General features: G+C 43.5%; 1 protein-coding gene and 1 long non-coding RNA gene across 2 annotated transcripts in view; one reads left to right on the plus strand and one right to left on the minus strand.

The window, feature by feature from the left end:
* The window catches only part of LOC142776356 (uncharacterized), a 36,437-nt gene extending 22,115 nt beyond the window's left edge, over positions 1-14,322 (minus strand). The window contains exon 1 of the mRNA XM_075879874.1: positions 14,036-14,322. Within this exon, the coding sequence (XP_075735989.1) occupies positions 14,036-14,151 (116 nt within the window). The 5' untranslated portion in view covers positions 14,152-14,322. The remainder of the gene's footprint in view (positions 1-14,035) is intronic.
* Positions 1-22,028, plus strand: part of LOC142777292 (uncharacterized) — a 147,716-nt gene that overhangs the window by 85,930 nt on the left and 39,758 nt on the right. The window lies entirely within an intron of this gene.

Below are 22,028 nucleotides of genomic sequence, written 5' to 3' on the forward strand. Positions count from 1 at the left end.
TAAATTAGTTATTTTAAATTACACGCCCTTTTCAATTCTAAACTTGAAATATGCCAAATCTCTCGCTTTCATTTAGTCGTAAGGTAAGGTAATGAAGAAAAACAGAAGGGCACACAGCCAGGAGTCAACATATACAACAGTGCATATTGTTTCTTTTTTAGGTAAAACATAGCGCCCTTTTCCCATAATTCTTTGATTTTTGTTTTTGCCATTCCTCTATTTGCGGCACCGATGTTTACACTGGTACAGTGGCACCACTCACCACCGTGGCGCACGCTGTACCAGTGTAAGAGTGGATTCATCGCGAAGTGAAGCAAGGTATGGAACTCGTTAAACGAACTGCGGGGCTGAGCGAAGTGACAGTGACGGAAGCAGATGCCGACTTAGACAGTTGCAACTTGTAATGAGGGCGCGGTGGTAGCCTTGCGCGAAGGAGAAAAAAAAAGCAAACTGGTGATGGATAACACGTCCGCATGCCGAGTGTCAAAAGTGGGCGATTCGCGCCGCCATTACCGAAGTCGAAGTCGCGGTCTTGGCTACGCGTCAAAGTCGGCCGCGCCCATGGGAGGGCGAGGACGACGGGCCAACGCTGATTCTGACCTCCTGCCAGTCGTGGGGGCTGAATCGCACGAAGTTGGCACCACGTCGGCTTACTTTAGCGTGCTATTTATAGAAACACGTTCATACAACTGTGAGACTGAAAGCTCTCGCCGTGCCCTACAGACCTGTTGCACTGCAAGCGCAAACCTGATTTGATTTTTTTATGCTAGCATTCGTACAGACAGAAAGCGGGAGGTGTCTGGTACAAGTTGCAGCACGCTGCCACAGCAGGGTAGTGTGTTTAGTAATCTGTAAATAAGTAAAATCTGTGAAAAAAATTGAAAAGGCGCCTTATTGTTGCACAGATAGCGTGATTGGCCATCTGAGATTGATGAATGGAAGCAGGAGCGGCAGAAAAGAAATTCTCACATTACACCAGCCCCAGAAGTACAGTACTTTCAAAGGCCTGTGTTATATTAGGGTATAGCAATATACTCATACCACATCAATGACATGTATCAATGAAAAAACGATGGCTATATTAAAAACGTCAAAAGTAAAAGCTCACCTTAATAGAGCACACGTAAGCCATAACTTTTGTGCATTTGTGATGAATTCCCCAGGTAGTCTATTTTGTTATTACCTTCAATTACATGAGCTAACTACAAACACATTTTGGTGCTCATGATACTTGCCTCGTTCGCTGCGCTTTCCACCCTGCAAATCATGTCGATGCTAAAGGCTGCTGAGTTATTGTCTTATTTCTAAGTGGGCTTGTTTTCCCATTCCATCGGGCCATGCCTGGTAGTTAAAATTTCTTATCAGCATCATGTACATTAAATACTATTAACCACGCAGTCTATGCACCGATAAACTACGCTTTAGAGCACAGCACATTAGTCCACGGGGACATACTCGCATTACTGAAAATTACAGAGTCAATACACGCAATGTAACAAATGAGAAGAAAAAAAGTGCGCGATTCTTAAGCTTCACCTTTGACAGTTGAAATTTTTCCTATAATGCGTACATCCAACACGTAGTGCATGCAATCTTTTCTAAATTGCTGTGCAGATGGAGGCGAAATTGCTGTAGTCCCGTGTGCTCATATTTCGGTGCTCGTTAAAGAACCCCAGGTGATCGACATTTCCCGAGCCATCCTCTACGGCGTCTTTCATATTCATATGGTGGTTTGGATCGTTAAACCCAAACGACTGTGATCGGAACTCCCTGAATGCGCGCATTGTGATTTTTTTCCAATTTATTTTATATATCTCTATCTCTATCCTCTTTCCGACCCTTTTCCCCACCCCTGTACAAAGTAGCGAGCCAGTTCTTCTAGGTTAATCTCCCTGTCTCTTCCTTTTATTTATTTCTTTCTCTCTAAACCCCACATATCAATCGATTTACTTTGCAACCACTTCGTGGCATTAAGAAAATAAGCTCAGTAACGTGTTTGCCTCTTGTTGCGGGTGACCGACTTTAAGCCATGAAGTCATTACAATAATCACGTGTTCTGACGCCTGAAGGCAATGTATGCTTGCAGCACGCATTACTACTGTAATATTTCATGGTGTATTTGGAAGCATGTACAAATGACGCGTGTGTTTATAAAGCATGAAAGTTACTTGATTTATTGATATGTGGGGTTTAACGTCCCAAAACCGCCGTATGGTTATGAAAGACGCCGTAGTGGAGGACTCTGGAAGTTTCGACCACATAGGTTTTTTTTTTTTTTTTTAACGTGCACCCAAATATGAGCACACAAGACTACAGCGAAGATGCAGCCGCCGCAGCCAGGATTCGATCCCGTTACCACCGGGTAAGTAGCCGAGTCTCTTAGCCAATAGACCACCGTGGCGGGGCAGCGTGAACGTTACTTTCACTGCATTTCCAAGCAGAGGAAGTTATTTGCACTAATCTGACAAGCAGCGGCGTTGCTGTGTTGTAGAACATTCACATGACACGCAAACAATCCGGGTTCGCTCCCCACTCGGACCCCAACAACCCTACATCAATCTCCCCTCTATCTCAGGATTTCTTAATATATATTCTATTTGAATCATTCTCGATTTTTCGCTGACAACCAAGATGATTTTTCGCTCACAACCAAGGACGCCGACGCCAGAATTTCTGTGACACGAGCTTTTAAACGATACCGTAGTAAAACAAACTGCACCAATTACCCCACCTCGTCCGCCTTGGTGGAACCGTATAGTTACGGTACTCGCCTGCTTACCCGAAGGTCGTGAGTTTGACCCCCACCACGGCAGTCTAATTTTGTTGCAGGTGAAATGGTAGAAACCAGTCTTCCGTGTGATGTCAGTGCACGGTAGAGGACACTAGATGGTCGAAATTTTCCGTAGCATTCCACTACGGCGTCTCTCTAAATTATACCGTGGTTTTAAAACATAAAATCCTCGATTTCAGGTTCTCCAGCCTCCTCTGCCCTATATACGCGAGTGCAAACAACAATGAAAGCTTCAGGTCTTTCTAAATATTCCGCATAATGATGCGCCAAATTCAAGAAACATGAAAGCTCAATACAGCAAAATTCTACTCATAGTTCATGCATTCTTCATGAAGAGCAGACATATTTAGAAAAAAGTACATTAATAAACAAAGTCTGCAGTGAAAGCTAACTATAACGTGGTTTCAGCGGGGATTAACATGATATGCCAAACTAGACGCTGTCTTCGTTACTACTCCGCAGCTTTGAACTAAAGGCGACAAAATTAACTAACCCTAGCCGGGTCTTCGAGATGAGCACTTTGGCGACCCAGACTGATTTCAGAAAGCTCCCACAGCCTTCTCAGACAAAGTATGGCGGATAACGCGAAAAACTAATTTCCGGAGTGATAGTCCGTTTCGCTGTTGTCTGGCAGACCGAAAAACCGTTATGGAAGTTCGCGTCTCGTCAAGGAAATAAAGCAAGCTTTTAAAAGGTACGAACGCAGTCTGACCATCTTAGTCTAGGAAGCGTATAACAATAAAAGGCATCATCTACTAAATTGTTGGTAACCTTTGATTTCGTAGGAACTAAATGAGTGCTTGATTGTCCGAATGAAAGTTGAGGGTCGTATATGCGCAAACACCACGTCAAGAACAATAAGTGCTTTTGTTCTTCAGGAGTAATAAACATAGGACACACAGTTACTCTTTTCCTGAATAACAGCGCCCAAAATAAATTCCCAGTGAACGAGATAACCACACAGACAAAAACACAAGGAAAGCTTCTGTACGCACATGACTAAATTTTTCCGTTACCCGAGCGTCGCATCATTTGCCGTGAGAGCGCAGTTTTGAATGCACTTTGTCAATGAACTTCGTGTATAGTCAGGCGTTACTTTTCTTTTTCATGTTTCTTTCAACTTAAGACTTTCATTATATACGAGCTATTGCATGCCCTATTTGTCCCGCCGCGGTGGTCTAGTGGCTAAGTATACTCGGCTGCTCACCCGCAGGTCACAGGATCGAATCCCGGCTGCGGCGGCTGCATTTTCGATAAAAACGAAAATGCTGTAGGCCCGTGTGCTCAATTTGGGCGTATGTTAAAGAACCCCGGTGGTCAAAATTTCTGGAGCCCTCCACTGCGACGTCTCTTATAATCATACTGTGGTTTTAAGACGTTGAACCGCATATATCAATCATTCAATACATGCCCTATTTCTAGTCTAAAAGGGGCTGACACATCTCCCAGTCAGACCGGTGACATCTAGCTTTGCAGCAGAAATCTTTATGACGAAGCCACAGGCATAAGGTGATATGGTGAAAGACAGTGCCAACGCATTAAATTAGATACTGAAAGAAGTAAAAAGAAGAGCTGACTCCTAAATATGAGATAAAATATGCTACGCCCCTGTCGTTATCAACCTGTTACCTGTTCTCCCCATCAAGTGAAGTACCAAAAGGACTTCATATTAAATGTAACTTGCGAGGGAGTTTCATGCGGTGTAGCTTCCTTGCGTGTTCTTCCACTTATGTCGAGACCGATTTGATAAAAATGCGGATCAATCATTGCACTCATACCTCTTGTACAACGACTTCTATAGCGATCAATATGAGCTCGAACTCGCAAGGGCGTGAAAAATAGCCTCGAAACCGAGATAGCGTGATACGTAGATGGCGCTGCCGAAGCTAGAGGGGAGAGGAAGGATGCTCTTCCGCTTACTGTTGGCAGTCCCCTTCCGCTAGTGTTGCTACAAAGTGGCTTTTAATTATGTCGCATCGGCCGTGAGCAATGATAACGCAAAAAAATACATTCCACGAAAACAAAATAATAAGGACAGGCGTATCAAAATCCTCAGCCGCCACCACGTATAGATATAACACAAGTATGACCTGTGCATACGGCAGGCTACGCCACATACGATATATCAGCTGCTACATAACCTGATGGTTCATTGCGTTGGGCTGAGTGCGTTGAAGTGAGTTCATATCACCAGTAGCGGTGACTGAAGAGCTCCCGTTTTGCAGCAACGATAAAGTGGCAGTGTCAAGAGCTAGCGGAAGCGCGGCGCCCTTACCACTTTGTCTCCGTCAGTGACCGCTGCAAAAAATCCGATGTTAGGTTCGAGGCTATTCAATACGTGCTTGCTTGTTCGAGCTCATATTGCTTACGATAGTAAATTTCTCAATAGGCCACCGCAGGTGTGGCACAACACCGTTATCGTATACGCCGACGTGTTCTTGAAGTGGACAGGCCTTATCTCACATGTATCCCGTCGCAGTATCAACCGAAGCATGACGCTACATCTTGCAATACTATAGGCAGACTCGTTTCCAAACGTGCTTTAAAGCTATGTGGTACATGCAGGCGACAAGCAAGCAGGCTTTCCCTCGTTAGCTTATCTTCTACAATAGTTGATTAGTTCCATTTTTGCCTCGAAAAATATAATGCAGTTATTTGAGAAAAATCCCGGACTAAGCATTTTCCCTTTGTATCAGTTCGTCGAGTTGCTTCGAGAAAAAGTCACTTTTGAGTAATATGAGCGAACATTCGCGCGTCTCGGAGCACGTCCGCCAGAACCGTTCTTAACAGCACACACACCGTCTACACCCTCATATAAAACTGGCTCCACAGTGCCCAGAGTCCGTTACACATCGTTAAGTTTAAGGCACAGTTCTTCAGGCTTGCATTCCTTTCAAGGCTATCCTCTCCTGTTGGAAAAGCAACAGAAGCTCTGCAGCAGACTCGATATTGAAAAAATAAACTAGACAAAAAGGCTCGCACTTAGTGTGACGCTTTATATGCCGTCTTTTTATTTCAACAAATGATTTGTAGTTTAGCAACCAGCATTTTTTATTCGTTAGAAGAGCCCACTAATCGCTTCTTTCTCATTTTTATTTGTGAACCTGCGCGGCATCCGCCGCCATAACAGGTGTTACAGAGTGTACGTGCATGCGTTTACAGTGATAGAGCCAGGCACACATATTACCAGAAGTAACGCAGACTGTTTGTTCATTTTACTTAAAACTAGAACAGAGCACGCAGACGCGACGAGACTGCACGGGCATAATTAAGGACATCCACAAGTTGTACGCCGGGTCGCACTCGTTTCAGCTGTCAGGCCGTGGCAGAGAGATTAGAGAAAATACAAGAAAGAGCACTGCGTGGACCGCTGTCGCTCTTGATCGTGCAATTAAAGGAAATACAAAAAAAGGCACTGCGTAGAACGCTGTCGCTCTTGATCGTGCAATTAAAGGAAATACAAAAAAAGGCACTGCGTAGAACGCTGTCGCTCTTGATCGTGCATGTCAGGCGTGCAGCGTCCCCTTGTCCCAGCGTTTCTCGCTGCTAGCCTCCCTGCGAGCGAGGGCGAACAAGCGGTCGCCGCTAGTTGTGCCTCGTTACGTACGTCCGGTCTCCTCTTGTCCTTGTGTCGCGTCTTTTGCATGTCGCGAACATCCATAGTGTGCGGTGGCATTACGACTGCAGCCGGTTGCGTGACACGTCGTGATCTCGCATAAGACGAGTACAAGGCGTGGCGTTTGGCATATGAATTGTGAATACAGATTGCTGCAAACTCTTGCTTTGGGCCCGTCTGCTGCAGAGTTACCACCAACATCAACCCCCGAACGCTTGCGTTATCGAAACATGTTAAAAAATTTAATGAAGATTCGCTGGTCAGGACGAGGTAGACAGACACATTAGTTTTGATTTTTTAAAAGATACAGCAATTTACGATATTGTAGGAGTACCATTCTTTAACTTAATTAAGTCAACAAGATTTATTTCGATTACTATAGCAGTGATATGCGATTAAAATTTGTGGACAACTTCATGACAATAGATGTCTTCCTATTGCATAAAATGCGCTGTTGTCTGCCTAAATAAGTTCAACACGCAAATAGAGAGGGAGAGAGTAGAGACTAGAAAGGAACAAAACGATTCACGACCTCTTGACTACAATTAACAAGCATAGTCACGTAACCACACTAGCAATGCAATATTGGTTGACCGTCACAACTGTTATGTTTAATCTGCTTCTGAAGTATAATACAATACACATTCGACTCTGTTAAAGTAACATTGCTTATATCGACATCACAGCATGGGAATCTGAAGAGTTCGGATGTACAGAGACAATTTCACGGGACTTGAACCCGGGCTCTCTGTGTGGCGTGTGTGGCAGTGTAGTGTTCTACAAAAGATTATGCAGTTTAATGTTTACCAACCTTTATAAAAGGCTCCCCCATAGTTCTTCATTGTCATCAGTCATAGCATCAACACAATTCTTCCAACCCACTATACGAAGGACTCGGCCATATTTCGTTCATCGCCACAAAATCTCAGCATCAACAACATGGACACAAAGCTTACAGATTTGTAGCAGGTACCCCCCTCTTTCCCAAAACACGAATAATGGCATAGTGGGTACTTCCCATTTTGAAATAAGATATATGACATAGGAGGTACGTTGCATATGCACTTGTATAAGTTGCGCACACATAGTTTACAACCGCAATGCCACTCTTCCATAGCAATGCCACTCTTCCAACTTTCCTTGCGACTGTACAGCGAGCTACATGCAGGCCTAGCGTTTCTTGCTCCTCTTTTGCTGAATGTTGAGATACCTTAGCTCTTTTTTTTTTTTTGTTGCCCCGAACAAAGCTTACAGCGCTGCCAGTTTCATTCTGAAGCAGGTCAAAATATTCACGCGTTGCTGATAGTAGGCCTGTTGAAAAGAGAATTCCATCGCGCTGTTCTCCTAAACTTTCTCGCGCGTGGAAAGAACGCACACAAGTACGAATTCCCCGCACGTGTATTGCCTCTTCACACAGAACAGTGCGCTCAACGCGTGCGCGCATCACAAGCTTTGGGAGTCGTCGTGCATTTGTCGCCCTGCATAGCTGGCTGCTGTCCTCGCGTTTCGTGGGTTCTGGTGCCTCGTGCTCGCTTGAAACGATTGCCGCTCAGATCCGTGAAATTCTATTTTACGCCAGCACCTATTACAACGCGGAAATAAGTTTGCCTAAAAAGTGAAATGTGGGGGGGGGGGGGGGGGGGACCAGGCACGCTAAAAGGGATTACGAAATACAGCACGGCCGCATTTGAAAACGATTCCGTCCAAACAGGCGGAGGCGAAGACAATGGCATAAAAGCGAAATGCTGAACTGCACGCTTCGAACGCTTCCACGGTGCGTTTTTTTTTTTCCGACCAAGCAAGGCTTGTGCATTGTGCGGAAACCGATCGCGACCGTCCGCGGCCCTATTTTAACGCCATCTGTGAAGAGGCTGTGCCGAACAACTCCGTGCGAAAGTTCAAGCTCTCCAGCAGTCGCTTGATCTGTTTCTTCAAAAACAAACATTTCTTCGAAACTCCCACCCGGCTGTTGTTTGCCATCTGCTGCGCTGGCTTGTTCGTTAAACGAGGGCATACGATTGTGATTACTGAAAGCGACCCCTAAGCGCAGAACAAATGATGATGGCGATCACGAACAGGAAAAATGGGTACATAGAAAAGTGTAATAAAAATAATAAAAACAACAATCATGATAGAGGTCAGGAGGACTCAATCAATGCGTACCATATATCTACATATAATATTTATTAAATATATGCATTCCGCTTTCTTACTACATAGCCAATTATAGTCGACGGAGAATTAGATTTCCTTGTTATTATTTGAGCAATTCTTTAGGCATCTGTCCTCAAACGGAATAACATATTTGGCATGACTCAGTTACGTTGTAATATGTAACTGTAATATGTAACATAATAATAATCTTAAATGAGTCTCTGAAGATGGCCTAAAGCTAGAGCGGGACACAGACTTGGACTTGACAGATATTCTAGGCACATAGCGGAGCAGCTCCATTGCGTTACACGCCACAAAAGCGCTGTACTGACATTCTTGCGGGCTACATGTCTGAACAGAACGTTGTAAATAGTGCACTGCAAGTATGTGACTGTATGTGTTATGTGTTTATCACTGTATATATTATGACAATTACCCGTACCTCTCCGACTCCAATACCTGGAGTGGCATGTCAGTTGAAAAGCCAGGCAAACTTGATTGAGTGATATGTGGGGTTTAATGTCCGAAAACCACGATATGATAATAAGAAACACCGTAGTGGAGGGCTCCAGAAATTTCGACCACCTGGGGTTCTTTAACGTGCACCCAAATCTGAGCACACGGGCCTACATTTCCGCCTCCGCCAGAAATACAGCCGCCGCAGCCGGTATTCGAACCCACGACCTGCAGGTCAGCAGCCGAGTACCTTAGCCACTAGACCACCGCGGTGGGGCAAGCCAGGGCAACTTCTCCAGCTCCCTATTGAAATGATTCTCTCACTTTCTTGCATGAGTAGGTACACATGTGTGTGCTAATGCCCTTAAGAAATAATATTTGTTTCGAGGTCAACGTACATATAGAGTCTGCTTGCACTTTCCCTAACCCTGCAGATGGTATAGTATGAATAGAAAGTCCAGAAACAGAGTTGAATGAAGCAGCAGAAGCGTTACGCATTGAAGTGTCAGCATCTATCTCAGCGCAGTACGGTTCATACACACGAATAGCTTTCACAACAATTTTGTAGAAAGCAATGTTCAATGTTCACGCAACCTTTATTCAACTAGCCATTGAGCACATTATTGGCGAGCATTTTGATGCCAATTGCATTGTGTCTGTCACTCTCCTCCTCTTCCTTTTTTTAGACAGTTGAGAGGTTGTAAGTAATTCTCAGTTGTTTTCCTTTCTATATACACGTCGATCAGTGTAGCATACTGTGTGTTCTGCGACTATAGAACGTCACCTTGTACGCTGGAATCATCGCTAGGGCTGTTTACTTACTGACAGACGTTACCTATCGGCTATTGAATAGTTAACTATCAATGTTTTGCATGGTACATATACACGGCTATCCGCGCAAGCATTCGCGCCCTATATTAATGCCTATATTTTCTTACGATAAACGCTAAGCCTTTTTTGATATACGGTGACTGTGACCACATATATTCAGGTATGTGAGATGTTTATTGTAGTTATATGAGTGTTCTCCTATCTAGTTGAACACTCTTGTGTGTGCGCGAAGCCACATGCATGTTAGCGCTTGGGCTTATTCTTATAATGAGCGTAAATATTATTCTTAATATTTGCCCTTTATGTCCTCAGAACCAAGATACAATTATGAAGCAATACCTAATGAAATTCTCGGATGATTTCAACCATCTGGTGCTACTTGACGTGATCTAACCTCCCACAGTACACAGGACTCTACCATTTCACCTGCATTGAAATGAGACCACAGCGGCCAGTAAGCCAAAAGGAAAACCCACACAGGTTTGTTTCGCTATACATCGAAGGCTGCATTCGTGTTTTTTTTTAAATGATAGTCATCATATAGCGCAACTATAGGTGTGGTTATTTCATGGCGTATATTAACAGACAAAAAAGAGAAATAAGCGTTGTCCGGCGTGAGGCAGCTGCCGTTACGCGGGAATTGTTTCACACACATCCGGCCTGCGCAAGGAATCATCAATCATTTCACCCGGCCGAAAGGCCAATTTTTCAGTGCGTACACGGTTCTCTCACTCATCTTTCTAAGCGCCCCAATTCTTTTTTTCTTGCCTACACGCGAAAACATCACTTCATGCTGGTCTCTGGCTTCTACGAAGCATGTCTAGCTTTTAATATTTTCAGAGCGAGATATTGATATATACGCATTTTATTTACAGGTCTCGAGTTTTTATTCATATTCGCATATACCTATGTCACCAGCGCATCATCACTTTCTCTTTATTTTCTGATATACCCAGAACAGCGGTTAGAAAGCTGCACAATTTTTTTCCTCGCGTTTTCAGCAATTGCTCTTGTTTTATTAACCAATCGATTTCAAAGTTATTCTCAAGTTTTTCTAGTTTTTTTTTTTAAAGTACCCATGACTCTTTTTTTTTTTGGCTTTCGAATCTTCAGGGTGAACAGAATATTATCGGATCACGGGGCCACTAAAGCACCGACGTATATCACGTGTGATTTCTATACCTGTCTTCATTGCTGAGAGACCTGTAATTTCTACCTTTAGTTTGTTCCGCTTTCTCAGCGTCTTAACGAAAAATTCGAGGCAGCCTGTCAAGCAGGCACGCAATGCGTGTGTGTTTTCTCGTTTTATGTAAATGTCTATTAGCGTGAGTCTAAGTAAAGTGGGTTTAAGTTCACATATAGGCAGATAAAAACCATATTGATGATTTATATGTAGGGTTTAACGTCCATAACCACCATATGTATATGAAAGACGCCGTAGTGGAGGGCTCCGCAAATTTCGACCACCTGGGGTTCTTTAACGTGCACGCAAATTTGAGCACACAGGCCTACAGCATCTTCGCCTCCATCAAAAATGTAGCCGCCGGAGCCGGTATTCGATCCCGCGACCTGCAGGTCAGCAGCCAACTAGCCACTAGACTACCGCGGCGGGGCAGGAGAAACAACATAGAAAAGAAAAAAGCTGCTGCCCAGTTTACCTTACTTTTTGTGAACCGAACAAGAATGGTCAAAAAATGTTACACGTGGAAATTAAGACGTGTCTATGGAAATATTGAATCGAATACCACATTTATTTTTTGTTTTAAACTAAAGATTGTGTTAATCTGACAATAAATATAGCTATAGGATAAGCCAAGTGCTCGGGAAACACTTATTAGATGTATACTGATCAGAGGTTATTACAGTTTCACATGGAAGACTTAAGTACTCTCAAGCTATCTTTCTTGTAGTATTTTTTTTTCCTTAGTCTCCCCAATGAATTAACTTGACGCGACTGAACCAGTCAGAAGACTTTGTTTTCTTTAAGGAAATTTTTTCCCTCTGTTGCGCCACCACGACACGTACACCAAGAAGTACACCGGCTTATGCCTCAATTACGAAAACAAAAGCTAAAACTATGCGCCAAAAAGAGAGAAAAAGAAGGATGCGGCTGTCAGGCACACTGCTATTGGAGACGCACGAATAATTTTGATCTCCAAGAGTTCATTAGCTCGCACGTAAATTGAAGCAGTGGGTTATTTTTGCATTTCGTCCCCGTAGAAATGAGGATACATGGCCGCAAACCAAGACCCACTCCTTCAGTTGCTACGCGTTAGCTGTGGCCACCACTGTGAGTTAAAAAAAATAATATTTGCGACATAATGCAGTCCCAGCTCACCGCAACTTTTCTTACCACATCACCCACTGACGCGAACTATAAAATTGCGGTGCGAACGTAAAAAAATAAGGTCGATGCCATGATAAGAAATGAAAATGTCGAATCGATCGCCGACGCTTAAACAATCAGCGGATGACCGAGAAAGTGCCCAACTACATACCTGATCCGACGCTCTTATCGAAACGATAAGACCCCGCCTGTTACTGGTGCTTGCGCAATACTGCCCCACAGCTGCCGCCTCAGAATTCGCTTATCGTTATATTCTATCAGTGTACACGGCAAAGACTCGCACTGTTACATTGTACAGCATTCTACAGTAAGAACACTCGAAGGGTCACATTGGAATAACTGAAGTGTCACGGCTGGCATTACGTCAGCCATCTTATGTGTTTTATCAGGGTAAGTTCGAAGAAAGCGACATTAACCCTCGGCGTTGGTCTTGCGCTGATTGTGCCCGACTGCTGACTAAAATAGCGGCACAGAATCCAGGTCGCGGAGGCCGCATTTCCAGTGGATGCAAAAACGCTTGAGATCCATGTTGGATTTAGGTGCACGTTAAAGAACGCCAAGTGGTCTAAATTTCTGTAGCCCTCCACGACGGCGTCTCTCATCAGCATAACATGGTTTTCGGACTTTAAATTACACAATTAATATTAATGATATATTTATTATGGTTGCTAGTAATTTATACGTCGCAGTATTGACGTATTTTTTATTGGCATCTGATATTAGCGAAATTTGACAACTGTAAAGTTCTAATGTAATACATAATATATAAAGAAACTGGTTCTTTTTTACAGGTAAAATACCAGTCGGGGAAAAAAAATAAGCCAGTTTCTCCTAGACGTGGTCAGAAATAACACTAAGTAGTGGCCAAAAGAGAAGAAATCCAACGTAAGCACACGCGGCAGAGACGGGAGGCCACCACGCCCTTTACGTGTAATGGCTCAGAGAGGATGTCGTTCTGCGGTAATCAACCTATCTTATTGCAAGGGCGTGCGAAAGAGGCTTGGTGACCTAGATTCCTCAACTCGTGAAAAAAAAAAAGTTTCGTGATCATTTTCTAGGAGAAAGTTCGACGAAGTGGGCCCCTCATTTAGAAGCGACTGATTAAGCACCGATTACGTACATACGCCGACAGATGGAGATAGTCTTCGATCTCCCTTTTGAAGAGTAAATTTCATTTCGTCCACAAGTTTGTGTGTTGTGTTCCGCAGCACAGAAACTTGAAGACGAAATAAAGTTTGATTTGATTTGATAGTGTCGGCTGGTACGGCAGCGCTAGCCTTACAATTTCATAACAATATTACGTAATTGGTGGATTGACACACTGTTCACGTACCTTGTGGAGTTAAATACAAGTCCTGCCACACCCCAAAGACAAGACAGAAAAAAGAAAGGCAGGTGCCATTGTACATTATAAAAGTGGCTTCGGTTATGCTTCCGATATCGCACGTGTTTCATTCGTTCTGAATATCTCCGGATCCCCCAGCACTTTAAGATAAGGTCCAAGACATGACAGTAGGCTTCTCTGGCTAAGCGGGCCTGGACAGCACTGCGTAGAAATTAATAAGCTTTCTTTTTTTTTCACACGTAGCAATAATTACGGCCTCCGTGCCAACCAATATTTCATTAGCGCTCACTTTTGACGCTTCTCGATCCACTCACAGAAGACAAGCTGCACCACGAGGCAGTCACGGAGAAAGACCGCTTAGCAGCTGCCGCTGCAGGTCCGGCTTACGGCCGACAGCAGCTGTGAGTGACTGACACGCCCGACCACAAGTGCGTGGCGGCGTCTGACAGCAAGCGGTGTCAGATAAAACGCAGAGAAAAGCGCTTCTTCGCTCACCTTAGAAGCATCGCCGCCGACAGGAACGGCCGGTCACGCCGCATGGTCCGCTCCGCCGGCCTGACTACGTCCCTACGAGGGGGCAGCGTCCGACGGCAAAGTGCCGCGCCGGACATCTCCCCACTCCCTCCGACCGTGCACCACCAACACGAACAGCGCGACAGGCGCCGAAGGCGAAGCGAGCGGCCGGCGCAGTAGTCCAGCGGACCGAGTAATCCGTGAGGCAAGGAGAGGAGAAATCCACCGCGATGCGACCGGCAGCGTGCCGCGCCCCCGACTGCCGCTCTGCGCGCCGTGGAGCGCGTGCGCCTCGACCCGGCGAAGTGAACGTCCGTGGCGGGGCGGCACAGTCGGAGCGTCGCCGCTTTGCCGAAGACAAGTCGAAGTGTTAAGCCCCTTCGCCCTCTCTCAACTTAAGCATCATCGCCGAGAAAGTTTAAACATTGTTTAGCGAGTGATGCCAACTTTGTATGATCCACCACTCAAGAAGAGACTCCTGTCATTGTTCAAACATCATCCTTCAGTGACACAGCAATGTAGCCCCGTTGGAGAAGCATTCGGGTGGACTTATAAATGCATGAAATTTACGTGATTTTATCCCGAGGTTCTGTAGACTCAATTTGAAGAAATTGGCAATGCTTTAATAAATTATAGTGCCTAGATTATAATGCATTTCAATTGTAATTACAGACATAATAATCATCTGATTATTGCACTGTCAATCATGCTACATTTCTTAGTAGACCAAATTGAACAACCCACTCAAATTACAAGCGATAGTTATCTGCAGGTAGTGAGACTTCCGAGACCACACACACACACACACGCAAAATTAGCATATAGATATGTATATATATCCGTGGGTTAAAATTACTGCCGAAATGCCCCGCCTATGACGTGTAATAAAATACGGCCATGGATTTACGAAATCGCTCGAGTGTAGCCAAATATTTCAAAAAGGAACAGAAGAGACGTAAAAAACTTTAGCCAACACTAATGCTCAATGTACCATCACCTCACTCTTGTGGTCTCTTACTTGCCAACATTGCCCAGAAATGGCAAATGTGGCCAACAAGGACGGCATGTTAATAAGGGGTGGAGGAAAACAGAAAACAGTGGAAAACGACTAAGTAGCACAGCGTTAAGGTATCGTAAAACTCAGATATAACGTGGCAATAAAGAATGTGCAAAAACGATTCACACACTTCGTACTTCACCCACATCACTGTCGAAGAGGCTGTTTGAATCATGCTTGAGTTGTACCAGGTCCAACTCGGTACTGTTCGAGCAGCGCAGAACTGCTAGCACGCTCGAAATTCGCAGTTTTTGAGGAATTTCACTTGTTGTTTTGTACACCTAAACACTTTAGTGAAACTATATATAAGCGTTGACCGGAGATCGAAGGCTTTCATGTAATTCTTCCGTACCATTTACAGCTGCAGCACTCTCGGTTTAGAAGGATTAACTTGGATTGTTGAAGGCGACTGAAACAAGAAACGTCGAAGAAGTTAACTAAAAAGAAAGCGCATCATTTTTGGAAACGGTATCTCGCTGTTACTAGTTTGCATAAACAGTCTACTGCAACGACCAGGTTAATGTTGAACTTCAATAATTCAGCAATCTCAAGAGAGAACATTTCTATTGCCTCGTGCGCATCTTTTGAAAACAAACTTGCATTCGACCTCAATGATAGTAACACTTTTTTGCTGAAAAACGCAGCATCCCTCCTTCAATCGCGGATAAAAAAGAAAGAATGCGACAAAGCTAAATGCCCACTTCTTTGGTGGCTTTGAATTCTCTTCAGTTTTTTTGAATTCTGCAGAACAAACTAGTCATAGCTTTGGCGTTACCAAGTTGCCTTTTTATTGGTGTTTCAAACGTTCTCAAACTTTCGATGACGATTAACTTCAAAAACGATCAAAATACCCTGTGCGACAATTTCAAGACTTGTTTTGGTGACATCGTTGCAATTGCATTGGCCTCCAAGTTCAATACTTTGAAGACGTATATCAGGAAGTTGATACTTCTACAGCCATCCTTACGAGGAGCGTTTGAAATAGTGTACAGCGTTATCACAGTTAAGAATTACCATGTACGGTAAATGGGTTAAAAATAAGTATGGTTCGTTTAGCTTGCTCGTGTAGAATTAAAAACTAAATCACAGGAAAAGCTGTCCTCTCGCTGCATCACGGACTCGCATTATTTACAATAGAAAGCGATTTTTGTATTAGACTTGCATGATTTGCAATAGAAAGTGATGCCTCAATTAGTGATGTCTCAAACGCCGGTATTGCTTCTTTATTGAAGGTCCGCTTTCATTGTGAAGCTTACTGTAAAGATAAGCTTCGTTCGACAAATTAATTCATTACTTCATTTTCAGTGGTATTCCCACTGTTGTTCTTCGTGAAAGTTCGGTCTTCCACGTATTGATCAATCTATTTCTCCAATCAAATCTACTCTTTCAAAACAACAGCAAAAGTGAGGTGTGGAATTCAAAAAGTGCAAAGTAAGTGGTAGGATGGTTAGCTAATCAGTCAATTCGTTTGTTGGTTGTTTGTAGCTGGAGCTGGTAACAACAATTACAAAACTAGCTGCAACTTTCACTAGCTTTGACATTCGATCCTTCGAAGTCGAGAACATAAAACACAATTTTTCGTCATTTATTTGCATCACTCCCAATTTTTCGGTCGCGCATAAGATGATAACATTTCGCTCACAACCAGCGACGCCGACACCAACGCCGACATTGAAATTTCATCGAAACGAGTTCTTTAAAGCCATTACGTTAACACTCGTGACTCATATCCACATAGTGTAGGCGTCGTATACGGGTTTGGGCCACACATGTCAAGAAGAAAGGGTTTGACGAGATGTCCACATTATGTCATTACCACACAGTATTTATCATTAATCCCTCTTACCCTCCCATACTAACTTTGGTCTGCCCCAAGTTAAGGTGATCGCTAGAGCACCCAGATGTAGGAGGCTGAATAGATAGATAGATAGATAGATAGATAGATAGATAGATAGATAGATAGATAGATAGATAGATAGATAGATAGACAGATAGATAGATAGATAGATAGATAGATAGATAGATAGATAGATAGATAGATAGATAGATAGATAGATAGATAGATAGATAGATAGATAGATAGATAGATAGATTCAAGACAAGTAATATGTGTTTTGAATAAATGTTACCGTAACTTATCTGCTACGCGTCCGCAACAAGATACAAGATGCTCAATTCGATCGTTTTATGAAATACGCGTAAATATTGAAAAAAAGACGAAGAAAGAGTCGGCAAACTACTACAAGGAGCGCAGAACAGTCGTGCTTGATTTACTGCTTATAATGAAAAAATGAATGATCGATTCCCATTTTTCAAAGTAGCCGTGAGGCATAATGAAACTGTGGCCCATGCAGCTTAATTTTGGTCTCTTTTTACGTCACTTCATAATGTGGCTGCTGCGGGCATGAAAACCACAACCGGGCGTCAAGAAGAACCGTTATGGCAGCCTTTAGACCAAAGGGCATAACCTAAAGAAGAAAGGCAAGAAACAAAAAACAGTCACACATTTGGTCGTAAGGAAGACGCACGACATGGTGAAGAGAGTGCGTGTGTCGTTTAGCAAAAGCAAGTAATCATCGCAGTGTGGCGGCAGTCAATGACTTAGATATGACATTCTATAACATATTTAGTAGAAAAAATGATATACTTTGTTTTCACAAGAATGTCTCAGGACTCAATTTATGCCCTGTGAAAGTGTATGTCTGTCATGTTTTTTTCGGCGCGGGGGGGGGGGGGGGGCGGATGGGTGCGATTCATTACAATTCGTTTTCTTTTTGTCTTTAAAGTATCTTGTATATTAATTTGTCTGTTGCCTAAATTGCTAATTGTGTAATGTTGTGACCAATTTTCACTTCCCTCTACGCACCACCTTGAGGCGATATAGGTGAAGTGTAACTAAGTAAGAAGGGAAAATTCAGCTGTAATGAAAATTCTCCTGAAAATTATATTCCTTCTCAAATAGCCAGGCGCATACCAACACACATCGTGTGCACAGCGTTAAACGGAAACATTTGAACAAAGTGTGTTCACTTCACTTAAGGAGGACACTGAGTGGCCTAAGAGCCTCTTCAGAGAACAGCTCGCGCCACGCTGTTACGTAATGACTAGTTTACGATGTGCAGCCATTTAGGCCGGAGTATCTTCTCATCTTCATGTGGACGTTTACAGTGGGTTGCTTAAAATTAAAAATTAGCATAGTGAATTGTGCAACAGTATACTCCAAGAAGCGTTCGCGGAACTGGTGTATTAGGAGAAGCATTTGGAACTACTTGTGTTTGGTTGCCCAAGCCTGTTGAGGAATTCGTACCAAAATGCAGTGGTTATATTGCAAAGTTGCAAAACTAGAGGTAGCAAGTTCAAGCCTCCGGAAAGGTTCATAATCATTATATTCTAATTTAATATGTATGCATGTCCTGAGAATATTAAGAACAGATGACGTTTCTCGTGTTATAACTGTCATTAAAGAGCGTGCACATTGAGGCGAATCTTCAGTCAATCTTCATTCTTCACGTTTTAGACGTAAAACCACAATATAATTACGAGGAACGATGAAGCCGAGGTCTACGGAAATTTTCAACACACTTGGTTCTTTAGAGGGTCTAAGTGTAAGTACACTGGCTTTAGGAATTTTCGTGTTCATCGAAAAGGCTACTTCCGAGACCGGGAATCAATACCGTGACCTTTGAGTAAGCAGTGATTCATCATCACTAGTAGACCACAATGTCGGGTGCATTCATAGTAGGATTAATATTGAGAACACGTGATAGTAGAACTATTAACCGGCTGTACATTCAGGACGCGAAACTAAGTGTGTAGAAGCCGGTTGCAAATATTCATGGCTGCTGCTTATGTTGCAATAGGCGTGTAAACACAGAATTCTTGCAGAAACAGTGACATTATAATGATAAGACTATAAATTAAGAATCGTCTTTAATTCCTATGATTTTATACCACAATCTGTTCTATTGTGAGTACAGTCCAAGTGCTATCATGGTGTTTTTTATGGCAATGCGCTTTCATCGGGGTTGAGCGCATAGAATATTGGACGCGAGTGCTGACAAAAGGGTGTTTCGAAAAAAATTGGCCCCGTATCTACATGTTACACTGCGAATTTTGTCGAAAGACGATAGTCTTGCGTGTGGAGAGAGTGAACAAAACATTTATTTGACGTTCTGCGCAAGAAAGTCGGTAAGTGGTATTCTGGAGCCGCTGCGTTAAAGTGCCTCGAGTATGCAGCGGAGGCGAACGAGTGCATCAAGTCACGTCACACGTGAGGCATGAGCGCTAAAACAAAGCGCGCGGCGTGCGCACCCGTCTCAGAGGCGATAAAGCGTAGAACGCAAGGCGACAGGTAGGTGCCACCACCATGTCCTCTTAGCAAAGCGTTGGAAACACTTGCCTTTCCGTGCAAGCGTTGCATCGTCAGCGCAGCATGATAAGCGCTACGGTACTTAGAATTAATTATGTATGTCTTTTCTACTAAAGAGACAAACATGCAGAATATTCACATGTTGTTATCGTGCCCCATATATGCGTAATAAATGCTTTTTAATTGACAATCTCACAAGTAAGGACCCTAAACCTTGAGCAATATTGGTGGGTGCTGTGATTAGGGTCGACCGTTTAAGGTATCTCTTGATGCCGTTGAAGGTATCAATAAGGAAAAACAAACAGACAGACAGACCAAAATATTGCCGTCGAAAGTCCCCAAGAAAGACTGTCGTCTTTAAAACAACTATGTGCCAGGATGGCTTTTCAGCTAGATTGATTTTTCCTATCCTTGCGATAGATAAAAGCTTAACCTAGATTTGTTCAAATTACTCCGAAAGAGATCTGCTACTCACGTCGTAATACAAGTGTACCGACTATATTGTGGCTGAACAGCAGCGGTATATAGCTATGCCAGAGGTGATGAAAGAGCGGGTGCACTGTCTCGAGTTTAAACCAGCACCCGCACTGATGCTTCCCACATTCGCTCGAAGATCCCCGCATTATCGCATATTTTTATACAATGTCTTCACAGAGAAAGTTAATCCTTCTCCAGTGTTTGTGGTGAAGGCATCAATAACACTCAGCATTTCATGCCGCATTCGAGCAGCACAGAACATAATTTGGCACTAACCTTTTCCAAAGTTAGACGTTTGCGAAAAGTGGCATTGAAAACGCTTATGACACAGTAGAAGCACGTCCTTTCTGTTGAAACCTCTGCATTGACAATGAGAAGTTATATATATAAATTGGTCATGCGCAGAACCAGCGTCCCAGTTGCCCTACACCCTCGCGCACCTAGCGACAGGAGTAAACGAGACAATACAAAAGAGAGAAGGGAGCGAAGTGACTTGTACTACACTGCTTCTCCAGGCAGACAGTGAGCATTTCGTACTTCTTGTGGCGGTAATGTCGCCTCCCTTCCGGTGGCGTGCCTTCGCTCTGGCAGTAGTCGAGGCGGCTCGGACAAAAGCCAGGCCTTGCCGTGGCCGCTTCTAATTCCCTGGGAAATGAGACGAGTCGCCCACGCCTTCCCCCGCCCCTTTCGCCCCTTCCATCCAGCCCCACGCCCTTGCTGCGCTCTCTTCCGCGGAACCAAGCAGTCGCCTTCCTCGGACCCCGGCGTGCGAACGCTATAAGTGAGAGCGGCGGATGCAGGCCACAACTGCACGCGCTAATCGCCCGGGCGGCCAGACCGCGGCTTTGAATTCACAGCGCCGCGAAGGCTTCCACATCCGCAGTGCCAAGAGCCATTGTGTCGGAACTTGGGTCGTTGTGAGACACTGGAAACGACTAACTTTGTGGTTTCAACAGCATAATAAGGGCACATAAAAAGAGGCGCCCTGTCTTTTTTTAACCACTGTATTTTATCAAGCAGTGTACTTGAACAGCTAACAATAGGGTGCTTTTTTGCACTACTTTGCTAGCTAGATTATATAAGGATTTGTGCGATTAGAGAGCGTGTCATTCAAGCTCTTAAGTATAGTCATTCCTAGAGAATTCTAAGCGATTTCACAACTCCTTGATCTGCAACTTTACGTACGCTGCTTTCTTACTGAAAACGGTGAAAAATGTGCTCGTCCTGCATTCTTGTGCAGCCGTCTCCATAAGGTGAATAAAGCCGAATTTTGGCCGGATTCAGAAAATGTATATCTGCATCATTATGCCACTACTGTGGTTAGATGCAGATCAGCAGTGTAATGTTATTACTGAGAGACGCTTTCTTCTTGTTTCTACCAGTCTTTGGTTAATAGAGAGTTTTATAATACCCTACTTCAAGCTTGCGGGCCTTGTGGGCTTAACACTATAGCGAGTCACACAACGATAGCCCACAAGAGGTTGGCGTACAACGCATGCGTGCCGCAAACGCAAAGCTTTGTGTTCCACTGCTCTAAAACCCTCTATTCTGCTAGTCTGTAGCCCATGAAACTAGGCAAGTGGACAGACTGAGAGAGCTAGAAGAAAGCAGATGACAAAATCAATTGCTGTGCCGTATACCGGACACTCCTTATATACGGCGTTGCCTATTACATCGATATTAGACGCAGTCATTCGCGCGGTTACGAGAACCTTGAACACCATCGATATGTCGGCGCGTGTGTTCATCGTCTTGGCATGTCATGTATTTTGTGTGCTTCTTTTTCATCCTGTAACCATGCTGCTTCCCTTATATGGTGTGATCTTTATACAGTGTCCCTATAACCTCCAATAAAAAAAAGAAATGAGAAAAATCTCAGCGACTAAAACGGCTCTTTGAATTCATCTTTCTTTTTTATGAAGTTGACACATGACAACACAAAGCATACTTTCCAGGCTGTACACTACTCTACAATTTTTTGCAAATTAAATGAAAGAATATATATATATATATATATATATATATATATATATATATATATATATATATATATATATATATATATATATATA

Source organism: Rhipicephalus microplus, chromosome X, assembly GCF_043290135.1.
Source record: "Rhipicephalus microplus isolate Deutch F79 chromosome X, USDA_Rmic, whole genome shotgun sequence".
NCBI lineage: Eukaryota > Metazoa > Arthropoda > Arachnida > Ixodida > Ixodidae > Rhipicephalus > Rhipicephalus microplus.